The following is a 23,974-nucleotide window of genomic DNA, read 5'->3' on the forward strand; positions in this document are numbered from 1 at the left end:
TACCTAGAGGTTTATACAGAATCATACAATATGCTGAGCTGGAAGGGACCCATCAGGATCGAGTCCAACTCCTGGGCCTGCACAGGACATGCCCAAAATTCCACCCTGTGTGCCTGAGAGCATTGTCCAAATGCTTCTTGAGCTGGGTCAGGCTTGGTGCTACGACCACTGACCTGGGCAGTATGGGAGTGCAGAAGTCACTCAGGACATTTTCATATCATTCCATTATTAAAGTTCATCACTCATTACTGAGTCCTTCTGATCTCCATTGCCACTGCTTTCTCTGTAGTTCATCCTCTGCTTTTGCCTTCATTCTACCTTCCCAAAGCCAACATCTCCAGATGTCATGCTCTATTCTATTGCTGCCAGTAACAGCCAGTTCTTACATCTTAATTTCATCTCTATCTCTGAGGTCTTATGAATGTTTATGAAAGCATTATGCACAATTTAGAGATAATGTAATTAAGTTGCTTGAAAACGTTATCCAAGCAAAGCTGTGACAGAGCTGAGCTAACTGGGTCTCAGAACAACCCCAGTCTAGAACTCTAACCTTTAGACAATGCCATTTCTCCTTCACAGGCTTAATTGCTTTAAAATAATGAAAATGGATTGCTTAGCTCAGAATATATGCAACCTCTGAGTTATGACTGTCTGACCCAAAGAACTCCATTATTTTTTAATTGGTATTATATCCAAATACATACCCAGAAGTTATATCTCTAATTGTTCCTATATTAACAGTGATGACAAATACTTTGTACTGCCTCTTACTGTCAAGTTAGAAACAGCACAAATTTTGCTTTTTCTGTTTTACTGGCTTGGTATATTTCTCCATAAATGTTTTAGGTTGAAGTCCCTTCTCTGCCACTTCAGACAGAAGTACCTAATTCACTACAATCCCAAAACTGGATATACAACAGCAGTAAGGCAAGGTTATCTTCTTTTGTCACAAGAGGTATGGGATGGCACATCAGCACTTTTCACAACAGTGAAACAGGATGTACAGCAGAGATGGACAGAATTCTATGATTCTATTCAAAAATTCTAATTTGTAATCTTTACAATTAGGGATGAAGAAAGAGAACTGAAAAATAAACAGCTGAATGTGTTCCTAAACAGCAAAGGATCAAGTGGCATGTTTGAGAGTACATACAACTACAGGTCAGTAGCCACAAGGGACCAGGACTGGGTAGAGGGCAGCCTTGTGCAGCCCTGCCAAGGCAGTAGAAGGACTTGGCTTCAGATAAGAAGAGGTCCAGAATGGTTCCACTTCATTCCAAGTGCCTGGAGGCACATGTGTGTCATTTTGTGCCAAGCCACTGGACTAAAGGATGTCATCCAGGATGAATGATCAATTTGGTACCCACAGGTTAACTTTGCCCATGAATGGCCATTGAGTTCAGAGCTCTGTCCATGACCTATGTTGTTTAAATGAATAGATCCCATTTACTTACATCCTCTGACTCAAAGACGTGGCAGATCATTTTGTACTGCTTCTTGCCCTCCTGGGCGCCGGGGGTGGTTTCGATGCAGTCCTGGGAGGCGGAGCGGGGCATGCGGCGCCGCGCCATCAGCACCACGATGTTGCCGATGTCGGCGATGTAGGAGATGGTGCGCAGTGCGTGGTCCATCATGGTCTCCTGCACACAGCAAGGACAAACACAGCAGTTCTGCATGCCTGCTGCTCTCCTGCAAACACTGCAGCTGCCCTCTCCTTCACAGCCTGCTGCTTGAGAAAGACAAAAGCTACAGAAGCACTTCCTAGGGGCCCAGTCTGGATATTCCCTCCAGTCAAAGGGAAGCAGAGCAGCTATCCAAGGCATTGGCTTCAATGGAAGTGTTGCCTGAGCAAATGCAGCATGGTTGCTGCTGTAAAGCAAGAATGAAGAGCTATGCTACTGTTTTACATTTATTTTCATGCTGTTGGAAAATTATATTATTCCTTTACATATTTTGCTGTTGTTAGGATGAACTGTACTTAAGCAAATAGAAAGGGCACACCTGAAATCTGCTTCTGGCTGGGGTAACTGATCAGTTTGGAGAGTTTTTCCAGGTTTTATCTATTGCTCAAACTAGAAACAACCAGAAGCATAATAGTTGTACTGATCAAACTAGTAGAGGATGTGTCCTGACCATCCCTGTGCCTCACCCTGAATAGCTAAAAGCATCCACAAAACTCCATCTTATTTGGAACAACAAAAAAAAAGTGGTACAAGATAACTCACAATTTTAATAACTTATATAAGCAGCAGCATTCTTTATGAAAACAGCTTGGCACTAGTTTAGCATCAGTTGAACAATTTTCTAAGGCCTAAGGAAGAAGGATTGTTCTTCAAGTCAACAAAAGTAATTGTTTTTAGAATTTCAGTACAATTTAACCTGACAGACAAAACTACAAATTATCATTGTTTCTTAGAACCACTTGTCTTGCTGAAGATAATCACTACCCATAAAATTATTGTAATGATTCTTCTCAAGCTTGAAATAATGCTTATCCCTAACCCATGAAAAGTAATGATGGTTAAGAGGTGGTTGGAGGAGTGTCTCTAAGGGCTGCAGGGCTCAGGAGGATTTGCAGCACTTCTGTCAGAATGGAGAAATGTTTTATAATGGACATGTCTCAGCAGGATGCTGGGAGCTCTGCATAGATAAGAGATAATTGCTTTTCAGCAGTGTGCACCAAGTATTGTGTAAGGGTGTAATCATACATGCAGTGTGCACAAGAGTGAATGCATTGGGAAAATGAAGGCATTTCATCTCACCTGCCAAGAAAGGCTTTCTGCCCATATCATCACACAGAGGTTACTTAAATGGTTTGAGTTTTTTTATTTTCCCCTTGTAGGGGTGAAAGCAATCATTCCTCCATCCCTCCCACATTTTTCCTGTTAAGAGTAAGGCAAATACTATCTAGCGACTGTAAACATGAGTTTACTTTTGACTTACTTGTGACTTGACTGTTTCCTTTGTCTCTCCTTATTCCATTGTACTCAATTTTCCATTACCAATATCTCTTTTTCACCCCTCTCCTTTCTTACTTTCCCATAAATCCCTCCATCTCTACCTATTTGCTTCTCTGTCCTTTCCCTTATCCCTTTTTATGTCCCATCCATTCCATCCTTGTTGTCCTTATATCCATCCTTAGCAATTCAGCCTCTCTCAGGCTTTTCTGAAGCCATTGTTCTCTTCTCCTGTCTAGATTGCCCTTTCTCAGATTCTCCCTTCTTTCCCATGGAATTCTTTCAGAACCTTGTTTGTTGCTTCTCTTGAAACCCAAAGAACAGCTGAAGGAAAAAACCTAAGCATTCCTCCAAGCTCTAAAGTGCTGTAGTCCTGTGGGAGTGTGAAGACAGCCTAATGAGTCAGGCAATTTTGTGGAGTCAGTCATGCACCAGAGGCTCTGCACATACACATTTGTGAGCATCTACATCTTTATTTTTCTTTCTTCATTTTCCCAGCTGCTTCACTCCCAGCTTCTCTTCACTGACTGAGCAAGAAGCTGGGAGAGGCTGCTGTGGCTTCTGCTGGTTTGGGGCTTTGTGGGGCAGCCCCACAAAGCTGTGGCACAGGGAAGAATTCCTGTTCTATCCACAAGGCACGTGGGCAAACATAAGACTGCTCCTACTTCATCCCTACTAAACGGGTGCTTGATGGCTGAATGTGTTCAGCAAGTAAATGCATAAGCACCCAGGAATGGCAGGGGTGCCATTTCCTTGTGCTGCTCAGGGCAACAGAATCACCACTGCTGGCTCCCTTCCAGCCTGGGAATGCACCTGACTGGTGCTGCTCAGCATTTTGAACCTTGCTGCAAGTCATTTCCTGAATGGGAATTTAACATTTTCATTCAGCTGTTGCCTCACGTGAGCTGTACAACACTACAGATGGATTAAAACACATGGCATGCTGCAGAAACAGGGTTTATGTAATTGATAAAGCCCTGAAAGTACAGATTGTCTCTGCCAGCTGCCACCCCAGCTGAAATAGACCCATGGTAATTATACCAGCCAGGAACTTCACTAGCACTGAAAAGTGTTACCAAGCCAAAAATGCTAAAAAGTCATGGGAATAATTCTGTTATAGCTCTCTGAAAGACACACTGTAAAAAAAATCCAAACAAAACCAAACCAGCAAACTAAAAACACAACTAAAACCCCAGGGAAAACACTAGAGAGCTTGGAATTAGAACAATTTCCACTATTACTATTTTCATCTGGTTGAACAGCTCAGATATTAGACTCCCCTTATTATGGAGTATTGCATTTTGCATCACTACAAATCTCAGGGGATCAGAAGAGTAAGATGCCAGTTCCTTTGGCAGTTTGTGGGCTACTTCAAATGACCTCCCTTTTTTTTTTTTAAACATTGGTGTTCAGCTGAAATGCTGAACTATTTAAAGAAGTAAGAAGAGTGACTTCCACTAAGACTAATCCTTACTCAACAGACACTGTACCTGTTAACTGCCATACATTCCAGCTATAAACTGTAGCTCTTCATTTATCAATAACATCCCCTAAACAAAAGAAAACTTGACATGATTTACTTCTGACAAAACGTTGCTAAAAATGCCCTTTTCAATGCCTCTCATAAGAATGAAAATTTGAAGACTTCCTGTAAGTATGATCAAAGTTATGAGATCTTGTGAGATTACTAAATATTGGGATCCATGTATAAATTATATGTATTTAGCTGTAAATTTCTCAAAACCTCCTTTTTATGAAGATCACCTCTTGTTGACTAGACAAGTATTCCTAGAAGATGAGGCTGATCATTGCTGTGCTCTCCAAATGCTGCTTTTATATGAACCATTAATAATTTACCTTAGTCAATAGGATGGTGGCTCAGATGTGATTTATGGAAAAAAAAATTGAGATGAAACGTTACAAATGGCAGGATATGAATGGCTTAGTCAAAGCAGCAAATGACTTCCCTGTTGGACTGTAAATCTGGGTTCTAAAGCTGTTCCAGAGGAGTGGTGTACATGCATTCTGAAAGGCTTTTGAATATTTTTTGAACTGAGTTGAATTATAGCTCAATTATAGCAACATCCAGACATCTTCCAATACATCAAATAAGCAAAACAGGTATCAGTCTTGTCAGTCTATTGGCCAGGGCTAGAACAATAGGAGCTTTTTCTGAATACTCTGAATGCCTGAATTTATCCAGGTTCAATAAAGTGTCCCACTAACTGTGCACAGTCTCACTCAACATTATTCTCCAAGAGTTTAAATCCAACTTACCTGTGTGTCTGCATTTAGAACTTTGATTCTCTGTGTGGAGATGAATAAATCCACTTCAGTCAAGGCTTGGGAATCTCCCTCTGAGGTCTAAAAGATAAATGATGTTTTACAAGGGAATTTTTAATTTTCAGAATGACAAACTCATGGACTGCTTCAAGCATAATGTGATGTGAGACAACTGCACTTAAAACCATTACAGAGCTGGCTATTCAAAGGTATTTCTAAAGACATGCAAAGAGTACATTTATTGCATAGACAGAGTGAAGCCTACTCTGATCTTTTGGGTAAGAGAGAATTTTTGGAGCCTGTGGGATTGGCAGCTCAATCATTAAAATTCTCTATTTATAGCCAGAACGGGTGAAAAAGTGTGGCTGGTTTTTGCTCACTTTCCCACTGATGCACTTCAGTACTTGAGGCACCAGACTTGAGAAAGTAGGAGAACTGAGAAGGTGACTTAGTTCCCATCAGCTGTTCAGCCCTTGCCACCTTCAGTGAGCTCACCAAAAAAAAGTGTAAACTGATGCTCAGTACTGTGGTGAGATTTAGGATTGTTTTTAGCTTTTGGGGTTTTTCCTAGAAAATAAAGAACCAAGCACTGAACTAATGTTTCTCTCATATCACTCAAAGGCCATCAGGGGACTTTTAGACCACAGCTTCTTCTGAGCACTGCTCACTAGGGAAACACTTCCATATCCCATCAAGAGCAAGAGGGATTGCAATGTAAAGCCATGCTCCAATGTGAGTCCTGGCTCTGTCCACTTGAGAAAACAGGAGAAGAGGTGGCAAAGCAGCTGCTACCTCTCACTGAAGCATTGTCCAAGAGCTGCCCTAGTTCTCTAGTCCAGCAGGAACATATGGATTCCTCCAGGCTGCTTGGGCACAGGGACCACTGCAGCTGGTATTGAGCAGCACCTGTGGCAGCAGCCTCAGAATAAAATGGCCTCAGATTGTCTCAGCCTGGGCTAAAGGCAGGCACCAGTCTCCAGGTCAGACACTGGCTCATGATGAGAATTATGTATTTGCTAATCCTTTTTGGAGTTATAAAGGCTTAGCTATGCCTATAATTCATTTAGATTAATTTTATTCTAATTATCTTCCAGCAAAACACAAAGCAAGCACATACTTTGGCAGATGCTACTTGTATTGCTTCCATCCTTATGGTGATATTTTTGTCATCTGTATTTAGCTATCTGAAGTATTGTTTTTAACAGTGCAATGTTTCCTGTATGAATTGTTCCAGCTACAATGTGGTGAATTTATTTTGGTTTTAAATATCAACAATAACTTAATAAATATACAGTAAGTCACAGGCACAGGAAGTACATCTTATTGCTTTGGTTAGTAAAATCAAAATAAGCATTACATTCAAAAACATCTCCCAGATAACAATGGCTGTACATCTGGAGTAAACAAATCACAGGTATTCAACAGGAGAAGGGCAGCAGACAGGCACTCCAGCAAATGAACAATGAAGAAAATTAGTTCATTTTACTCCATTCACTATTCTACTGCAGACCAAAGAAGAAACCAAAATGACAACTTTATGAGGATCTGTAATGAAAGACATGACACTCCATGGAAAACAAGGACAACAAAAATGTAAGTAAACATTAGCATTCAAGAAAAACAGTTTACACACCGCTTTTTTCTTGATTTTAGCCGCCTTTTGCATCCTCTGAGGAGTAGCATAAAAAAAAGAATGCAGACAGATGTACACAAAGGGAAAGAGAAAACACAGTGTGGGAAGTCAGGGAAACTTTGACTGTGAATCCAGACTGCTGAAAATTAAAAAACTGGGAGCAGTGGGGGATGATGTACAAGAGAGAAAGATTTGTTTATACCTTATACAGTTCTCAAGCATAATTGGATTTCATGGCATCGTGCACTTCACAATTGATTACAAAAGAATTGGTACAAAGTGTTGTCTGTTATCAGCTGCTCCCAACACTTATCCTGCCAAATTTACAGCAGTCAAAAATGGCAGCACGTGCATCTTAAACCCAAGGTTTTGTCTCCATGTTGATCACACATCTACATGTAACTGTTCAACAAAACACAGCTCAGGCCCCCTGCCATGACTGTCCAGAGCAGTCAGGTACCCCTGGCAGATTGGGGATGGCATTAATTCATACAAGAGTTTTTAGGGAGTTAATTGCAATCAGCAATTACTTACTGTAGCTTGAGATATCACAATATGCTAAATAGAAACAGAAAGGTTGGGAAAGTTTAAAGAACTGGACCTTTCTTGCATTCCACTAAATGCTTGCATTTCTAAATGCTAAGTCAATCATGACAATCTCTTGTAAGTGGCCTTTCCAAACTTGTTTTCTTCAAAACCGTGCAAATTTTAGCAACTAAATACTTCATTGACTATGCACATACTTTTTCTCCTAAAATTTAAATCTGCCTTTAACAGTGTGTTTATTCAGATGAGATATTTACAGCAGAGGTAAAATAACTTCTAAAAATCTACTACTTAGATTCTTAATCAAAATACTATTTTCTTTACAGAGCTCTATGAAGCAGTCTATGATACATTATTTACAAAGAAATTGTTCACTGTAAATAACACCAAATCCAAACACAATAGCAATGAATATTCTTGTCCTAAAAAAGTAATAATATAAGTAATAATATGAAGACTAATTTTCTCAATTTGTAGTAAGTTAAAGGAAGTAATAACAGAAGAGTAAAACCACAGTCAAACAAATACCCCAATGCTTTGCCACTGGAATATTTTCTAATTGCAATCTGCAATTTGTCTCTCATACTTGAATTTGTTAAACAGCTTCCAAAGAATTTTGAATAGACTCCAGAATAATTTCTATTTTGCTGTGTGAATTTTTACAGCAAGCACTGTAAAACTAATGGTATTTACAATACTGATCTATACTTACCTAAGTGCACCTCAGGAGAGGTTTGAGGCTGCAGATCCTGCAGCATTGAGGGCTCAGCTGTTAAAGGATCAGAGAGTATTCTAGAGGCCAGGAAGATGCCCTACCTTGACCCGGCTCACGGCCTCCTGGGCCTGCATCATGCGGATGTTTTTGGAGGGGTTGCGCTCGGACAGCAGCTGGGTGGAGCCCAGGTAATTGGCTGCAAAGATGATTCCATCAATGAGGTCCTCAGGTTCACAAGGCCCTGGAACTGACAGGAGGCATTGATGGTTACTGCCTTCCTAAGGAGTGGGGAGGTGAGAAATTGAGTGAAGGATATTGAGGCTTGAGCAACCTTTCTAATACTGGGACTGTGCTCACCATCCTCTTTATTCAGCTGTTAAGCTTTACATCCAACTTGATTAGATTGACAGTAAGGAACAGTCATTCCAGAGTTTGGCTTGATACTGAACATTTTTTATGCCTCAACAGTTTTATAAAAGAAATGTGCTTTGAGCTAGATCCACTTGATGACCTTCTAATGCATTTTTTTTAAAGTATAAAAATCTTGCGTGAGGAGAAAAATTACACTGGAGGGGAATGTTAATTTTAAAAAAAGGCTTATTGTTTGGTGTTCAATTTATTTATAATTAAGCCAATGTGGAAGATTATTATCTGGAAAGAATATATGGTATGCTATGCTGATTAAATGTACTGAAATAGTGCTTTACACATACATCTTTCAGTGAGCTTTCCTATCCTTCATATTCCCATTCTAATTTAGCAAAAGTCTTCCAACAGAATATAAACATGATTAAAATGAGTGACTTTCCTCTTTAGGCAGTGTTGCTGACACTTATTCATCCCTGCAGATCTCAATCCACCTGCCAGAAATCTCAACCCCCAGTCTTTGTGATTCAGGACTCAAGGTTTATAAACATGTAGATATATATTTATAGCAGTCCTGTACTCTTCAGAGACCTGACATTAACTGACAATGCTTGTACAAATTGGAGGCATTTGGTTTGTTATCAAACACCACAGTTTTAATCTTCATTATATACCACAGAACACATGTGATTTAGCTCACATCTGTACAAATCCAGTAATGGTTTAGATCTTCATTATAACTCAGAATAGAATTCTGTGGAATTTAAAATTTTTGAAGTATTGGGAAAGCATTAAAAAATATCTTGACAATCTCCACTAGAAGTATGAAAACCCTCAATGAAATCCTTGAGAAGCCAGTAATTTAGAAGTCACTGAAACTCTTCATAAAGGCCAAGTCTTTCAATAGCTCAAAAAACAATCCTTGTTCTTGCAGCCTTAATTCACTAAAAGAAATCAAAGGAAATGAAAATTCCAGCAGAGCTCTGCTCCTGTGCCACCGCTTCTGTTTGCTAATATCTCTGTAGCGTTATATTTTTCAGCAGATGGGTGGGGTGTTTGGTGTGGTCCCCCTTCTGATGGTGTTATTCATTTGTCTTTTCAGGTCTAGAACTTAAATCTCATACATTTGTACTTCTTCCAGCATGCAACAAAATACTCATGTTGCATGATATTGACATCTTGTTTCAAGGGCAGCAGAGAGGGAAATTAATTAAGGATGTGAATTTAATGTTAAGGTAGCAAAACTTCATTAGATACCTGCATCAACACACTCACTCAGAATTAAAGTAGCTTTAATTTTGTTTTCTTTCATTCACTTCGGGCTAAGTAAATGAGGCTAAATTGAATCAAGATTGCTTTAACTCTGAAATAGGCTTACCCACATGTTTAAATCAGTTTAAGTAAACTCCCTTAGTAGGTAATTTAGATTAATTTTCTTGAAATGTTTGTGTCTGAAGACAAGTAAAACTGCAATTCTTTGTGCAAATTCTCATATAATCATTACTACATCGAGCAAAATGCCCAGGGTATCTTTGGGGTCTGTGCAACCTATGGATTCTACAAAGGAAAAAACAATTTATTCTCATGTCTTGGCTGTTTGTGACAGCAATGGTGTTTTTAACTAATTTGTATGAAAAATAATCTAGGGTGTTAAGTAATTTTATAATCATAATGTTATTTATTTGGATTTCTTGAAGACTAGGGCTTTTTTGGTTGGATGTTATTGGTTGTCTTTTCAGAGCTTTAAAAAATGATGTTTTGCAGAATCATTATAGTAGCAACAGTCAGCTACATCATGTATAAATCAGCAGCATGCAGAAAATGCTTACAGCAGTAGATAATAGAGAAAAAAATGACATGTTGGGCAGAAAACATTTCCAACATACATTTCCCATCATGAAGGCAATGTAAACAACTGTCAGGTAAAACAAGACATCTCTTGGAAGGATGGAACGGGGCTGAAAATTGCCAGGGTCAAATTGGGTCACCTGGGTGTTTTCTTCCCTTATCTCTGTCTGCTTTAAATAATGCAAAAATGCAGACTTGGCTGAGGTCCCAGCTCATCAGAGCACTTAAGCATGCCCTTGACTGCAAGTGTGTGCAAAGGCTTACTGATGAGCAAGGGAAGAAGGAACAGGTTTCAAATGTGAAGGTTAGTTTGATGTGAGCAAAGATTGGAATTTTATGTTGAATATTGGTGCTTAAACATTAGATAACTATTTCTGAAAAATTTAACTGCAAATTTCTGCTCTTGTCAAGGCAATAGAGATTACTTGGTTTTCTGGTGATCTATTAATGTAACAAGTATAAAGATAATTCTAGACTAAATAGACTATGTCCAAGCATTTTTAAATTAATATTTGTATTCATGAAATAAGAAAAAAAGAAAACTCAATCAAAAAGAAATCAGCAATTCAGCATAACTGAATTCATTAATCTGTTAAGAATGCATTTTTACATCTGTCTAAGATCATGTAAGCCAAGGATTCAGACAGTATTTAGGGACTGCACTCTGAGCACAGAGCTCAGTTTCCTGCTGAACTATCAGAAGTCACTGAGACCTTGGGATCTGTGGCACTGCAGCAGATTTTTCATAAGGAGTAAATGGACACAGGGCATAAGTCACTTTGCAGAATGTCTATCTACTACTTCCATATCCTGGCTGACTTCTTCATCATGCTTGTTACTGTGTAAGGGAATAAGATTTATGGTGATAGGACAGAGTGCAGAACAGCCAGAACCACTGAACATAGAAGTAATTACTCCTACAAGCATGTAGTGGTGGTACTACTACTAAAATAATTCTAACAGTAAAGGACATTTAGATATGATAGATTAAAAGATATTTTTCTGCTTACATGGCATATGAAAAATATTATTAATCAATACAAATATAGATATAGCTGCTGTAGTTAAGGAGTCATGCTGAAAGTGCTTTAAAACTGAATAGGAATATAACCAGAATATGGTCGTGGTATTGCTGTCAAAGCTCAGGGAACAGCAGCAGTGTTAGCTGGCAGAATCTTTTCTTATGTGCAGAAGGGTCCTGTACTTTTTGAGACTCTACATACAAATTAATAATAAAAACTGTGTTTTTCTCAGGGTTCAAAGAGCAGTCATGTAAGCTATCATAAGCTCCTAGTGAGCCATGTATTTATTTGTGTTAGACAATGCTATATAATACCTGCAATAGAAAAAGCCTAATAGAGAGCTTATCCTCACATACTGTGCCACTACAGAAATAATCAGAGCAAGCAAAATGATTGAACTAAAAAAAGGTATTGTATTATATTATGTAAAGGGTATCCTGACCCCTTTCCAGCAGAGTAGTGAGCTGACTGGTATGTAAAGAAAAAGACATAACCTTTTTATCCCAGTAAAATTAAAATGTGCAGTTGTATCTGCAGCACCACGAGGGGGGAATTGTCTCAGCTGCTTTAAAGTTCTGTGCATGCTGGCCTTGCTTTGTGCCTGTCCACTATGCAATCAGCAGATGCATATTACAAAGCATCCTTGTAATATTCCTTCCTTGTCTCTGCCACTCTTGGGAAATGTGTTTAAATGTATGTAGGGCCTGTTAGCCAGTACATGCCAAGTGTTCCATGTGATATCCCTCAGATGTCAACCTGAAGGGATAATCTTTGAACTTTCAATTTGTTCTAGTTCTTTAAGTAAATTACTGAAACAGAAAATGCTTGTCAAGATGGCAAGATCAGGGAATAAAATAAAAATGCGTTGGATATCCTAATATTATTCTAAATTGTATTAAGTTTTCTCTGAGTTGAGAATGGCATTAGAAATTAAGTTTTTCACATTCTTTTAAGATTTCTATTGTGTGTGTTCATGGCAGATCTGAGGGATCAGATTCTTGAAAATGTCCTACTGTCTTTTCTCACTTTACAGTGCAGTCATTTTCTTTGCAGGAAGAGCTGTGTGCATTTTCCCTATGAAAGGTTCTTCAGCTGTCTGTGAATCAGAGAATGGTAATGTTTTTCAGTACAATCCTCTTTTCTTTCTGTCCACCTGCTTATGCTAATAAATTGGCTTATTTTTCTTCAAACACAATATATCTAATAGCACTGCAGAAGAGATTGAAGAAACATGTGAAAGCTTTGCTCCCCTGAACAGGGGTTGGATTACCATTGTCTGGTCAGTATGGGACAACTTTTCCATTGGTGCTGACAGCAGTGGTTCCCAGAGTTCAGTAATGGGCCCTGAAGAACACAGAGCTCTTACACATTCATAAACCTCCTTCTGGGACCCACTGTTACACCCTTTGTAACATATTCCAGATTTGTAGCTGTTCTTCATTTTCACCTGAATCCTTCTGGGAGCTCTACCTGCTCCTCCTTTTTTATCACCACTAGGCTCCCATTGCCATAAGGAGGGTGAAAATGTTAAATACTTCCATACTTGAACTTCTCAGCTGTGTTCTCTTGGGTTTGACTGGTTTTTAGAACTGTGATCTTTTATATGTATTAAAGTATTTGCTTCCACTTCATCCTACTTTAATTATGGATGATGTCAAACTTACCATCAACAAAACTTGGAAAGGAAGACACTTTCTTTGTCTGTTGAGAAATAAAAATGATAGAGCTGTAACAAAATAACTTTCACACAATGAAGTGAATTGTTATTATATTTAAACAGCTGACCACTGTCACATAGGCACTGTTTACCACACTGAACACATCACAGTCATTAACCCAAGCTAACTTACAAAGTTCTCTGTAATTAGGAGTCCCAAAGTATTTTAAGATCCCACCAAACAAAAAAATAAGGGAGGCAGAAGGAAGACCATGAAAATGGCCTCGGATGTCTGATGTCAAATGAACAATACAAACCAGCAATTCCCAATACAATCAGTTGCCTACTAGATCACATTGCCTATTAGTGATATCCCAAATTTCCAATAAGAACACTTAACAATGTTTTATAAAGCAAGATTCTGGGTCTGTGAATGAAAAGAACTGTCCCTGACTGCTCAGTACATAGAATTACACTTAATCTTATAACAGGGGCCATAACAGTGCTCTTCTTAGGCTACTGTCCCTAGAACAGAAACAGTTCTTCCATTCTTTGTCTTTTGCCAGCCTCCTCAGTTGTTCCCATTTCCAGGAAAGAGGCTGATTTCTCCATTATGGGAAAAGGCTTTAGAAATGTGCCTCTTCATCAATATAACAGGCTACAGGGTAAATATGTTATGGTTTAGAGATAAGAGACTTCTGCTTTTAAGTCTCAATTTCATTTCATTGTGTCTAGCCCCAAGCACAACTCATTCTGCATTCTCAGATGTCTCCTTTGCTCCAGTCTTCAGTGGCAAGAGCAGGTCTGTCTATCACTGTGTCTCATCACAGCTGACTAAGCCAGGACTGACACTGGGAGGGGCGGGGGAGGAATGGAAGCAGAACACAATTTCTTTTGGATGCCACTTTTGCACTCCAATAACCCAAAAAGAGAACTTCTGAAGTGTTCTCCCTACTCTGCATGTCATCAGAGAAATTTAGGCTTGAGTACATGCCATAGACAGTTACATAAAATGAATGAGGCAGCAAAAATTCATGGGTATAGTTCAAAGCCTTTTCAGAGTAGGAAGATATGGTATTTATTGTCAGCTCAGGAAAAGAAAGGGAGCTTAGGTTTGTGTGTGAGAGAGGGAGAAGGCTGACAGGGTGAGGGCTGCTTTCCCTGCTGGAGCCTGGCTGCAGGCAGCTCAAGTGGCAGCCCCAGGTACCTACCTCGGGGGGGTTGTTATTGTCAGCTGGGCCATTGAGGTCTGAACGCTGCTGCTTCCTGGGCTGCTCTAAACCATTGCACATCTGCAGGAAAAAAAGAAAGGATTTCACATCCATTACTTAGCTGAAGTTATTTATGTGCAATCAGTATTCATTACTGGTACCAAAATATTATAATGTGATATAGCAGTTGGTATTTCCTACTGTAATTTAGCAAATATCAGTTTCACATAAAAATGTTAAACTGTTTAATTATAATAAAGTATCTACTTTGATGTAAATAATAGGGCATTTTAATTATCATTAAGTAGCAGTTACAGTACTGATTTAAATATAAATTATTTTATGTCAGTGCAAATTTTTCATATGAAATTAAATCAAATGCTATCATGTCCAAATAAATCAGAAAGCAAAGTCAGAATTTTTAAATGTGTTTATTCCCAGTATTGTACAAAATCAAACCAGCCCTAATGGGCATCTCTGATCTGAAAAACAGAATTCTAGCACTGAATGTAGGATCCTGTTTGTAAGAGATACTTTGTGGCATCTCCTTCCTTATGGGCCAAGCAAATCTACAGGATGCTGGCAGTACAACCTCAGGCGTCAAAGAAATGTGAAAGAGAAAATATAAAATCAGAGACAAAGAAAGCACTAAGTATTTTAAACTGCAGAACACTCCTTTTTTACTGTTCCAGTAGTCTCAGGGGCAGAATTTCTTTTCCAGACCTGACCCAAGTCACACAACACCAGCACCCAGCATGGAGAGTGGCCATGTCCTCTAAATACTGAGAAAGTTGTCATGGCCCAGACTTTCAGTGCTACAAATCTGGAAAACCAAGGTGATTTCTGGAGCAATTTTTTATGGTTCAGGATATTTCATTTTCCCTTTTTACTTTGTTTCCCTAAAATGTATAAAAATAGGGCCAAAATGCCACTTCCATTGTAAAGCTTCAGAAATAAAAACTTGTATCAACAATTGTGCAAATGGAAGGATTATTTGAAAGGGTCAGCCTGAATGTTAAGTGGGAATGTAACTCCTTGGCTTCTGACCTTTAAACACAGTATGTAGCTGTAGGCAAAACAAGTCTTTATGTTCCCCTCTAGACAAATGATTCCCTATGACTAATATTTAGTCAGCAGAACAAAATATGCTAATGAAGCAGGCACATTAGAGCTCAGTAATGACAACTGTCAGGTAAGACATACACAAAGCAAAGATTCACCCAAGTAGTAAGCAGGACTTTAAGAAAGAAAGGACTATCTCATCACAGGAAAAAAGGTCAGACTTCACACTCTTCTCTCACAAAGATTCCATTTCTTATGTGTTAGTTTAGTGGTGGTGCTAGGACACGTCAGAAGTGAAGAGAAAAAAATTTCTGATGAGTAATTCCAAGTAAACAAGTCAAGTTTGGGAAAAGAGGAGTCAGAATAAGTTGAGAGATCTAAGCATTCCACAAAATTATTTCAATACATTATCAAATTTTAGTAGACATTAAAATAAAATAATTTATTTTTACCACCTCAAAGAACCATTTTTTTTCCTTTTGTACTTGCATATAATTAAAATTGAGAACCAGCCATGATGAGTTTCAGAGAAAAAGCTCTGCTGAATTTTTAGGGAGATGTAATTAGGAGAACATGCTGCCTTCTGATTTAAACTTGCTGAGAAGACTTTGTCACTTATGCATCTTTAGGCAGCAGGCATTGATTTTGCTGTCTGCTAGTGTCAGGAGCTGACTGCTAAAACTCTGACTTGGCTGATTAGCACAGAGAAACTGGTTTTGTTTGAGGCTGTTTGGACTGCTCAGCACTTTCAGTGAGTACTTGGTAACTTTGGGAACTGTCACCTGGTAACAGATATTTATTAGTTCTGCCCCACAGCTGCCTAGAACACACAGGAGAATGCAGAGACCTTCTTTGATACTCTTCATTTACACCTATTTGTGTTTTCTACAAACTGTTCTCAAATGCATCCCATAATACACAGACTGACTTCCAGCAAGAAGAAACTTGCTGACTTCCTAAGAAACACATTTGCTAGACTGCCTGTCATTTTAGTTTCTTCAAGCTGTTCTAAAGGTGAAATCTTTTACAGACAAAAGACTCCTGGATTTGGACTCTGCAGCAGCAGAGCACTGTCCCCATGCTGAGAGAAGGAAATAAATATTTGTGTCAACATTGAGCTCTACCAGCACAGGCAAGGGAAGCACAGTAGCAGCATTGATGTGTGCAGAGGGAGGAAAGAGATAAAATACAATGGCTTTGATACATTATTTTTCACAGATTTTTGTAGGGATCTGTAGTCTGTCTCTGGATTCCCATGTTGAAGAAGTAGAAGGACACAGCCTCTGTGAAAGTTGTGCAAGCAGACTGGCACTGCAGGAGCTTGTGATGTCCCTGCTAGGAGGGCAGTTAGTGTAAGCATATTTGGTTAGGTTCTCAAGGGTAGGCCAGTGTTATGAAAGAATGGTTGAGAAATGAGAAGCACCAGGGTTCAGTGTCACAGGCAGCATCATTAAAAAGCAGACTTTCCTCTGAGGTCCTCCTTTGTAAAGGAGGCAAATTTCATGGCAAATTCCTGTTTCTTCAAAAGGTTAGAGGTGGGGTAGGTGTTGGTGCTGTTAAAAACATTTTCTTTTATTGTTGGTAAATGGGATTTGCTTGAATAAGGTAGGAGAGGACACATTCTCAGGATTCTCACATTCTTGGTTTCCCTCAGACTTGTGTAGTGCTAATCATCCCCTTTAGTGCTTCCCTAGAAATATTTACAAATAAAGGCTAATCAAGCCAAGCTCATATACCCCTGAAGTTTTGGAGCCTGAGCACTTGTATTTAAGATAGTAAACTGGCCTACACTGAAAGTCAAACAAGATGCTTACTTTGTTTTTCCTTCTCTGTAAATTGTTAGGTATTTCTTATAAAGTGACTGTTTTCTTGGGCAAACCCAGCAAAAAGGAACTTTTAAAATCACATTTGTTTACTTGTTATTTAGCAAATGTCTTGCAAACAAAATGTTAGCACCTATCATGAGCTAAGAATTAATAGCTGTGTATTTTAATGGAATGTAAATAAGCAGTAATTCTACCTATGTGAGGCAGGAAAGGAGAGGAGCAGGAACATGAAAAAGCTAAGGAGAGCAGAGTATGTACATAAAACAACAAATGCACCTTCCTGCTTGCTCATTGTTTACAAAAACTGACATACACGTAGTATATCTTAATTTAACCTAGAAGCATTTAAATCTACATTTATTTAAAGATAACTGAGGCAAAAAAAAGTGCTCTATATGCAATATGTGTGCCTCTCTCGTCCCTGTCAGCATGATATTTTGTACTGAGAGATGCACTTATCATAACAGATCTTTTAGCAAGGTGACAACACCAAGGCTCTTCTATGCAGCTTGTCTGCAAACAGTAAGTTTAGCATGCAAATCTACTGACAATAGCCTTGGGTGTTTTTCCTTTCACTATGGAAGAAATTGAATTATTATAGTTGGTTTAAATATTGTAGTTAAAATTATGGCTATCTTGGTTTCACAAATGAGACACAGGTTCATTTAGGTAGTACTCTAATTCCATCCATCCCTTTGACATTTCATAGTAAATATAAATAAATAAATATTTCATAGTAAATATTAAAATAATTGAATGCCCCAGAAGAAAAACAAAATCCTCTGCACTTTATCTAAATTCTTTGAGGTCCAGTGTTAATGCTAAACATCCAGCCACACCTTGTGCTAAGGACTTTTAAGGAGCTACTAAGAAAAAAACTAACTTGGGCATGTTATAGATGGATAATGAGATGATTGGCTCTCGCAATTAAGAGATGAATATTGTGTGAATATTAAAGAGAAGCTTTATTGATGTAAGTTATGTTATTGTAGTTTAGATGTCCTCTGTTCTCCCCATAGTTTGCTTTTTCCCTGCTCTGTATTGTTCCCACCAGACAGGCTGTGTTGTCCAGACCAGGCAGAAAGAAGGGGTGCACGGGGGTCCCTTGCATGGGGCAGGTGGGAATGGAAAAGCTTGGGGGTGCTGGGGGGTAGGGCATGGCAACACCTGATCTCCAGTGCAGTGACAAGAAAGCAGTGCCCCCTGATAAACAGCACAGAAGAGCTGACAGACAGACTCTGGGAGGGGCCAGAGTTACCTGATGCAACCCCCCAGGGTATAAAAGACTGAGCAGCCATCTTGGAGATGAACCAGCCATGTGGTAGGCAGCCATGAAGGCAGCTCCCAGCACTGCATTTTTTCCTTATTTAGTCTTTTTGTTGTATTTTTCTTAAGGTTTTAATAAACCTTTTAAATGTTTAAAGTGAACAGTTGTCTCTCACAAGCAGAAATAGGTACTCAACTTCTACTCTAATGCCCTCACCATGAGCCTGATTTGTGGGTAAAGCTGAGAATGATTATCTACAGTAGGTGAGAACACAGCAAGGTAAGACCAGTTTTCTCATGACAAACACATTCAAGTAATGCTCACCAAAGGTTATTGAACTTGTTTTTTATTCTTTCTTTTACATCCCTGAAGGCTTGGGGTTGGTAGAAGGACAATTACCTCATGTGTCCATTTGTGAGCCTCTGTATCTCTGTAAGAAATACCACTTCACACTTTTTACCTTGGAGGCTTGTGCCCTTCTCTTCAGTGAAGTGCCTACAGCAGCTGTGCCTTGCTGCCTTTCTTATAAATGAAATGCTTGCCTTGACACCCAGTTTGTTAAGCCTGATCTGGAGCAGATACCTGTACTGCTGTATCTCTAATTTCCTGTCTCCATGTTGGAAGGAGTGAAACACTGTGTACTGTCCAGTGCTCTCTCTCCTTTCAGACAGGAGTTTGTGGTTGCTATTAAAAGTGGTGGTATAAGCTCAGTGGCTTCATCCAGCCTGGGGTTACCTATCACAGCAGCGCTTCCCTTGCTATTAAATAAGATTAAGGCATTGGTCCAAGAGTGACAGGAGATAACAATCAAAGTTCAGACAGGCAGTTCAGAAATATTTAGGTACTTTTGGTTTTTTCCAGATGGGACAGTTTAATCAATACCCAGGTGTTACACGGCCCTCAGCTGTTAGCAGTCTATTAAGAATGACAAATGCAGTTCAGCTCAGCTTCTGATGAATAAATTTCAAAACAACAAAAAAGTTATTGAAATGAAGATCTATTTCAAATATTGTCTTGAATGGGCAGTGTTCAGTGGGGTGGAAAAACCCAACAGTTGCTTAGTCAAGCACTGAGGAATTCTTTCATATTCAGGAACTCGTGTTTTGTTCTGCAAATACTTTGAGAACTTGCAAGGAACAACACTCCCAGTAGTAGCTGCTGGGAGAAAGGCCATCACTGAGCCTAGAACATGCTGCTCAACCTCTGTGCTCCCAGCCAACACCTAGTAGCTGTTCAAACCATTCAGCATCAGCAGGCTTATTCACTAAGGGACTTCTATGCTGGCAGTAGGGCACTGAATATAGTAAGTTGCACAATTTGGTTATAATTATACTTCTGGAAATAGAATGGAGTAATGAATATTAAAAACTTGCTGCAGATAGGGGGATATTTTCAGATTTCCCATAAGACTTGTTTTGTTCACAATTATAATGAAGGTCGACCTGTTTCATCAGCCTATACTTAAGCATTTGATTTCCTTTTACTGTTTTTCAGAAGAATTAATGTATTTTAATGGAATCACCTAGACTAAATTGTTTAACTGTGGGGCACTTCATTATAGAAAATCCTATTTACGGAGTTGATAAAGCTGAAACAGGAAACTTATGCATGTGAAGTTTAATAAAGCATTTTAAGTAAAGATAAGGCAAAATATCCTTATCCTTAGTAAAAAATATCCCTTATCCTTAGTAGTTTGTTATCCAAGCACATGTTATGTTTTGCCTCTTTTAGGTAGATCTGTCCATTGCAGAAGATAACTAATATTTAACTGCATATAATTTTAGAGATGCAAAGTCAAGGCTTTAAAATGGCATTAGGGAATGAGGTATATCCCTCCAAGAAGCAACCATGTTCAATTTGAAATGTCAGGGGAAAAAGTCACCCCTCTTTTCCTTTAGAAAAGCTTGAGCTTCATTCTTAGACTCTTTTTCTGGCACTCAGCATTAGAACAAGAAAAGATCATGCACAGTTTAAATTAACTTCTATATCATTCTTGTGATAAAACTGCTTAACAGCATTTGTGGTAAGAGTAAAGCTCTTATTTCTTCCTCCTTGTCAAGGTCAAGATACGTCCAGCTAGTAAAAAAACCACCACAGCAATATGCAGGCACTTCTTGAAGGTTTTTTAACATATACAGTATCTAGATTTGATATACATTCTATCAAAACCAGGAAATTATCAGCGACTAAGGCAATGGTACAGGAGCCATTAATGAAAAAAAAAAATGCAACTATTTCAATGCTGACCCCAGTGTTAAGTTTCTCCAGACTGTCAGTGCAGAATGAAAATACTGTAAAGAAACTGGTTTTGCCCCATGTATCTGGAATACCTTTATTTGAATTGTCTCTTCTCTGTGCAAAACCTCTTTGCTAGATCTCTACCTATGCTGATTACATTTAGCACCTCTTTCTAAACACACAATGTGATTATGTGAATGCAGTTACAGTAAAATTTAACATACTGCTAATACATTTACATATTAATAGATATAAAAATATTGCTAATTTTGTTTGGAATAACTAATGTAACTCTTGCATAACGCCTCTGACAGTCTGGTTAAAAAAAGCACCTCATACCTGCTCCTGTGGCCACTTCTGTCTGTCCTCTGGGGATCTTGACTTTGCTTTAAAACCTCGATGCACATCTGCACTGTGCTTAGAGGCAGATGGGATATTCAGTGATTTTGGCCTCCCCTCGTGCCTGTTAGCACTGTGAACAGCTTCTCCCTTTGAACAAGTCTCTTTGTAGTCATGTGCCATGTTTTCAGTCCCACTGTGCTCTGGACTCATTTCTGTTGTACTGTTAATACTGCTCATGCTCATACTCATTTTGATTTCTGCTACAATCTGGTCAATGTCCTCTTCCTGCTCTTCCAGCTCTGCATCCTCTTTTCTAGAATGGTATGGTGATATTCCCTGTGAATTTCCATTAGCCTCTGCTGGGTAATAGTCCGGATAATCACCTTCACTTTGACAGTACTGTATGTTTTCTTCTTGGTCTTGGATCTCCAAGGATGATGCTTCATCCTCCAAAATCTGAATGCCATTATCTTGACCTTCCTGCCACTCTTGCCTGTCCATCACCTCGTTCTCATCTTGGTGCTGAATTTTGCCTTCAGCCCATTCTTCTACAGCTTCCTGACACTCATCTGTTTCAACATGGTGCTCCTCATGGGGAGCATACTCCTCCCCATTGCAGTCCATTCCTTCCATGTAACTGTCGTCCTCTGGACAGTATCTGATGTAGTATGTGATCCCCTCCTCTTCCTCTGGCAGGCCTTCATCGTAGTCCTCCTCGTCTGAAGTGTTGTTTACATAGTCAGAGCTGGAGTCACCATCTCCACTGTGGTCATTGCACTCATGTTCCACAGGGGTAGGACTACCTGCTCTGACAGCTGCTAGTTCTGCCTCCTTTGCTGCATAATCTTCTATGGGAAGGTCACTTTCTTCATTTTCAGGCTCCCTGTTGTGAGATGAAGTCGGGCAAGCTCTGGCTCTGTGATCCAGCATGCTGGCTGTAGTGCTTTGATGTTTCCTGTTTGCCATAGCCAGCTCCTTACATGACAATCATTTCCAGCAATTACTGCAGGGAAGATGGAAAAACACACACTCAGGAAAAGGTCATCAGCAGAGAACAGTGATCTTAATAGGAAGCAAACTGATAGATTCATTTGGTAAAAAGCCTGTGTTTGTAGATATTTGACCAAATTCAGACAGCTAACTTTTAAAATGCTTATGCTATGGAACCATGAAATCAAAGTAATAAGTTGCACTCTGAAAGGAACAGATAAAGAGAAGGTTCTACATTTGTGCTAAATGTATTCCAGTGTAGGCTCTCTTCTGTCAATTTGACAGAGAATTAATCCTGAACCTTGAAATTAGTTTTCAATTTCTCTTTCTTGCCAGTAAGGGGTCATGCTTTGATCACTATGCAGTAAACGGGACCTCTTTTCAATTTTCAGCTTAGGCATTTCTTTAACGTGTACTGAACACAAACATTTAGAATCTGACCTGCTCTTACCAAAACTAAAGGGAAATAATTCTACTAACTTGGCAGTCACATAGTGCACTAAAAGATAATGTATTTGTATTAAAAGTGTTATTTTTAAAAAAGCACTTGCTGGTTTATTAGCCCTTTCTAGCTGGATGCCATGAAGTATCTCCCATTGTTAAATCAAATATTGCTTTTAGAACAGATTATTTCAGTTGGAAAGGACCTACCACAATCACCCAGTGCTGACCAAGTTAAAGCATGCTTTAAGGCCCTCAGCCAAATGCCTCTTAAAACACGGACAAGCTTGGGCATTGACTGCCACTGGAAGCCTGTTCCAGCATCTGACCATGCTCTTGGTAAAGAAATGCTTCCTAGAGTCCAGTCTGAATCCAGACTGCCATGATACAGCTTTGAACCATTCCCAAGCATCTTATCACTGGATACCTCCTCTGGGGAGAAGTTCAGCACCTCCCTGCCCACTTCTCCCCTGGAGAATGCTGTAGAGGGCAATGAGGTCACCTCAGCCTCCTTTCCACAAACCAGAGAAGCCCAAAGTCCTTTGCCATGCCTCAAAGGACATTTCCTTCCAGCCCTTTCACCAGCTCTGCTGCCTTTCTGTGCACACACATAAGGATCTTCCCATCTTTCTTAAAAGATGGGGTCCCGAAGTGCACAGAGCACTCAGGTGATGCTGCATCAGTGCTCAGGACAGTCCTGTGCAGCAGGACAATCTTCTTTTCTGACCAGCTGATCAGTGCTTGGTAGAGCCCAGGACATGCTTTGCTTTCTGGGCTGCCAGAGCACTTTGCTGAGTCCTGAACTGCTGTCAGCCAGCACCCCAGAGCAGAACCTGGCATTTAGACTTTAATTAATCCTGGCCCAATGCTCCAATCTATCCAGATCCCTCTCTTTTTTCAGTGTCTATTCTATATTCCAGGTAATACACACATATACAGTAAAACCTCACTAATTCTTCCTGCTTAACACTTGTGCTACTTTAAATTGCATTTGTATGTCTAAATACTGGATCCTAAATAAGTAGGGGTTATATGAACCATATAAAAATAGCTAAAGAAAACAGCCAATTCTAGACAGGCTTGACAAGTGTGGTCTGCAGCATGATTTGGAAGGGGGAAATAATCTGCTTTTAGTATTTGTGTTTCTCTGTATTTCATTGTTGTATCCTTTTGATATACTTGACCTCTGCAGTTACTTCATTGGCAAGAAGTGAGCTCAGGCTCCTCACCTGGACCACACAACTTCAAGAACATTTTGATTTTATCAGTGTCCAAAGGCTTGGGCAATAAAACTAGCATGGAGCTAGAGGATTAGAGGAGCTATATAGGGAGTAATTTCTTAGGCATTATGAACTTAGAAAATAAATCCTGTCACTGTAACCTTATCAATATCCCTGTAGAAATTCTGATGCCACAAGAAACTCACAATCCTGAATTTGTGAGAAATCCAGGGATCTGATGTATCTGTAGATTATGGTAAAGATATCATGTGGCAAATCTATCCCTGAAACATGAGTTCTAGATTCTGAGATACAAAGCAGTGATGATGTTAGTCACAGGAGGAGGTATG

At 39.3% G+C, this 23,974-nt stretch overlaps 1 protein-coding gene across 2 annotated transcripts in view; it reads right to left on the minus strand.

The window, feature by feature from the left end:
* Positions 1 to 23,974, minus strand: part of APBA2 (amyloid beta precursor protein binding family A member 2) — an 83,291-nt gene that overhangs the window by 11,621 nt on the left and 47,696 nt on the right. Inside the window, exons 2-8 of one of the 2 annotated variants that reach the window (XM_077185403.1) lie at positions 20,971 to 21,976; positions 14,239 to 14,319; positions 13,035 to 13,071; positions 8,236 to 8,381; positions 6,874 to 6,909; positions 5,235 to 5,321; positions 1,455 to 1,640 (exon numbers count right to left, since the gene is read on the minus strand). In XM_077185403.1, the coding sequence (XP_077041518.1) occupies positions 1,455 to 1,640; positions 5,235 to 5,321; positions 6,874 to 6,909; positions 8,236 to 8,381; positions 13,035 to 13,071; positions 14,239 to 14,319; positions 20,971 to 21,939 (1,542 nt within the window). In that variant the 5' untranslated portion in view covers positions 21,940 to 21,976. The remainder of the gene's footprint in view (positions 1 to 1,454; positions 1,641 to 5,234; positions 5,322 to 6,873; positions 6,910 to 8,235; positions 8,382 to 13,034; positions 13,072 to 14,238; positions 14,320 to 20,970; positions 21,977 to 23,974) is intronic. The other variant, XM_077185404.1, reaches the window with a different exon arrangement.

This window comes from Agelaius phoeniceus, chromosome 13, assembly GCF_051311805.1.
Source record: "Agelaius phoeniceus isolate bAgePho1 chromosome 13, bAgePho1.hap1, whole genome shotgun sequence".
NCBI lineage: Eukaryota > Metazoa > Chordata > Aves > Passeriformes > Icteridae > Agelaius > Agelaius phoeniceus.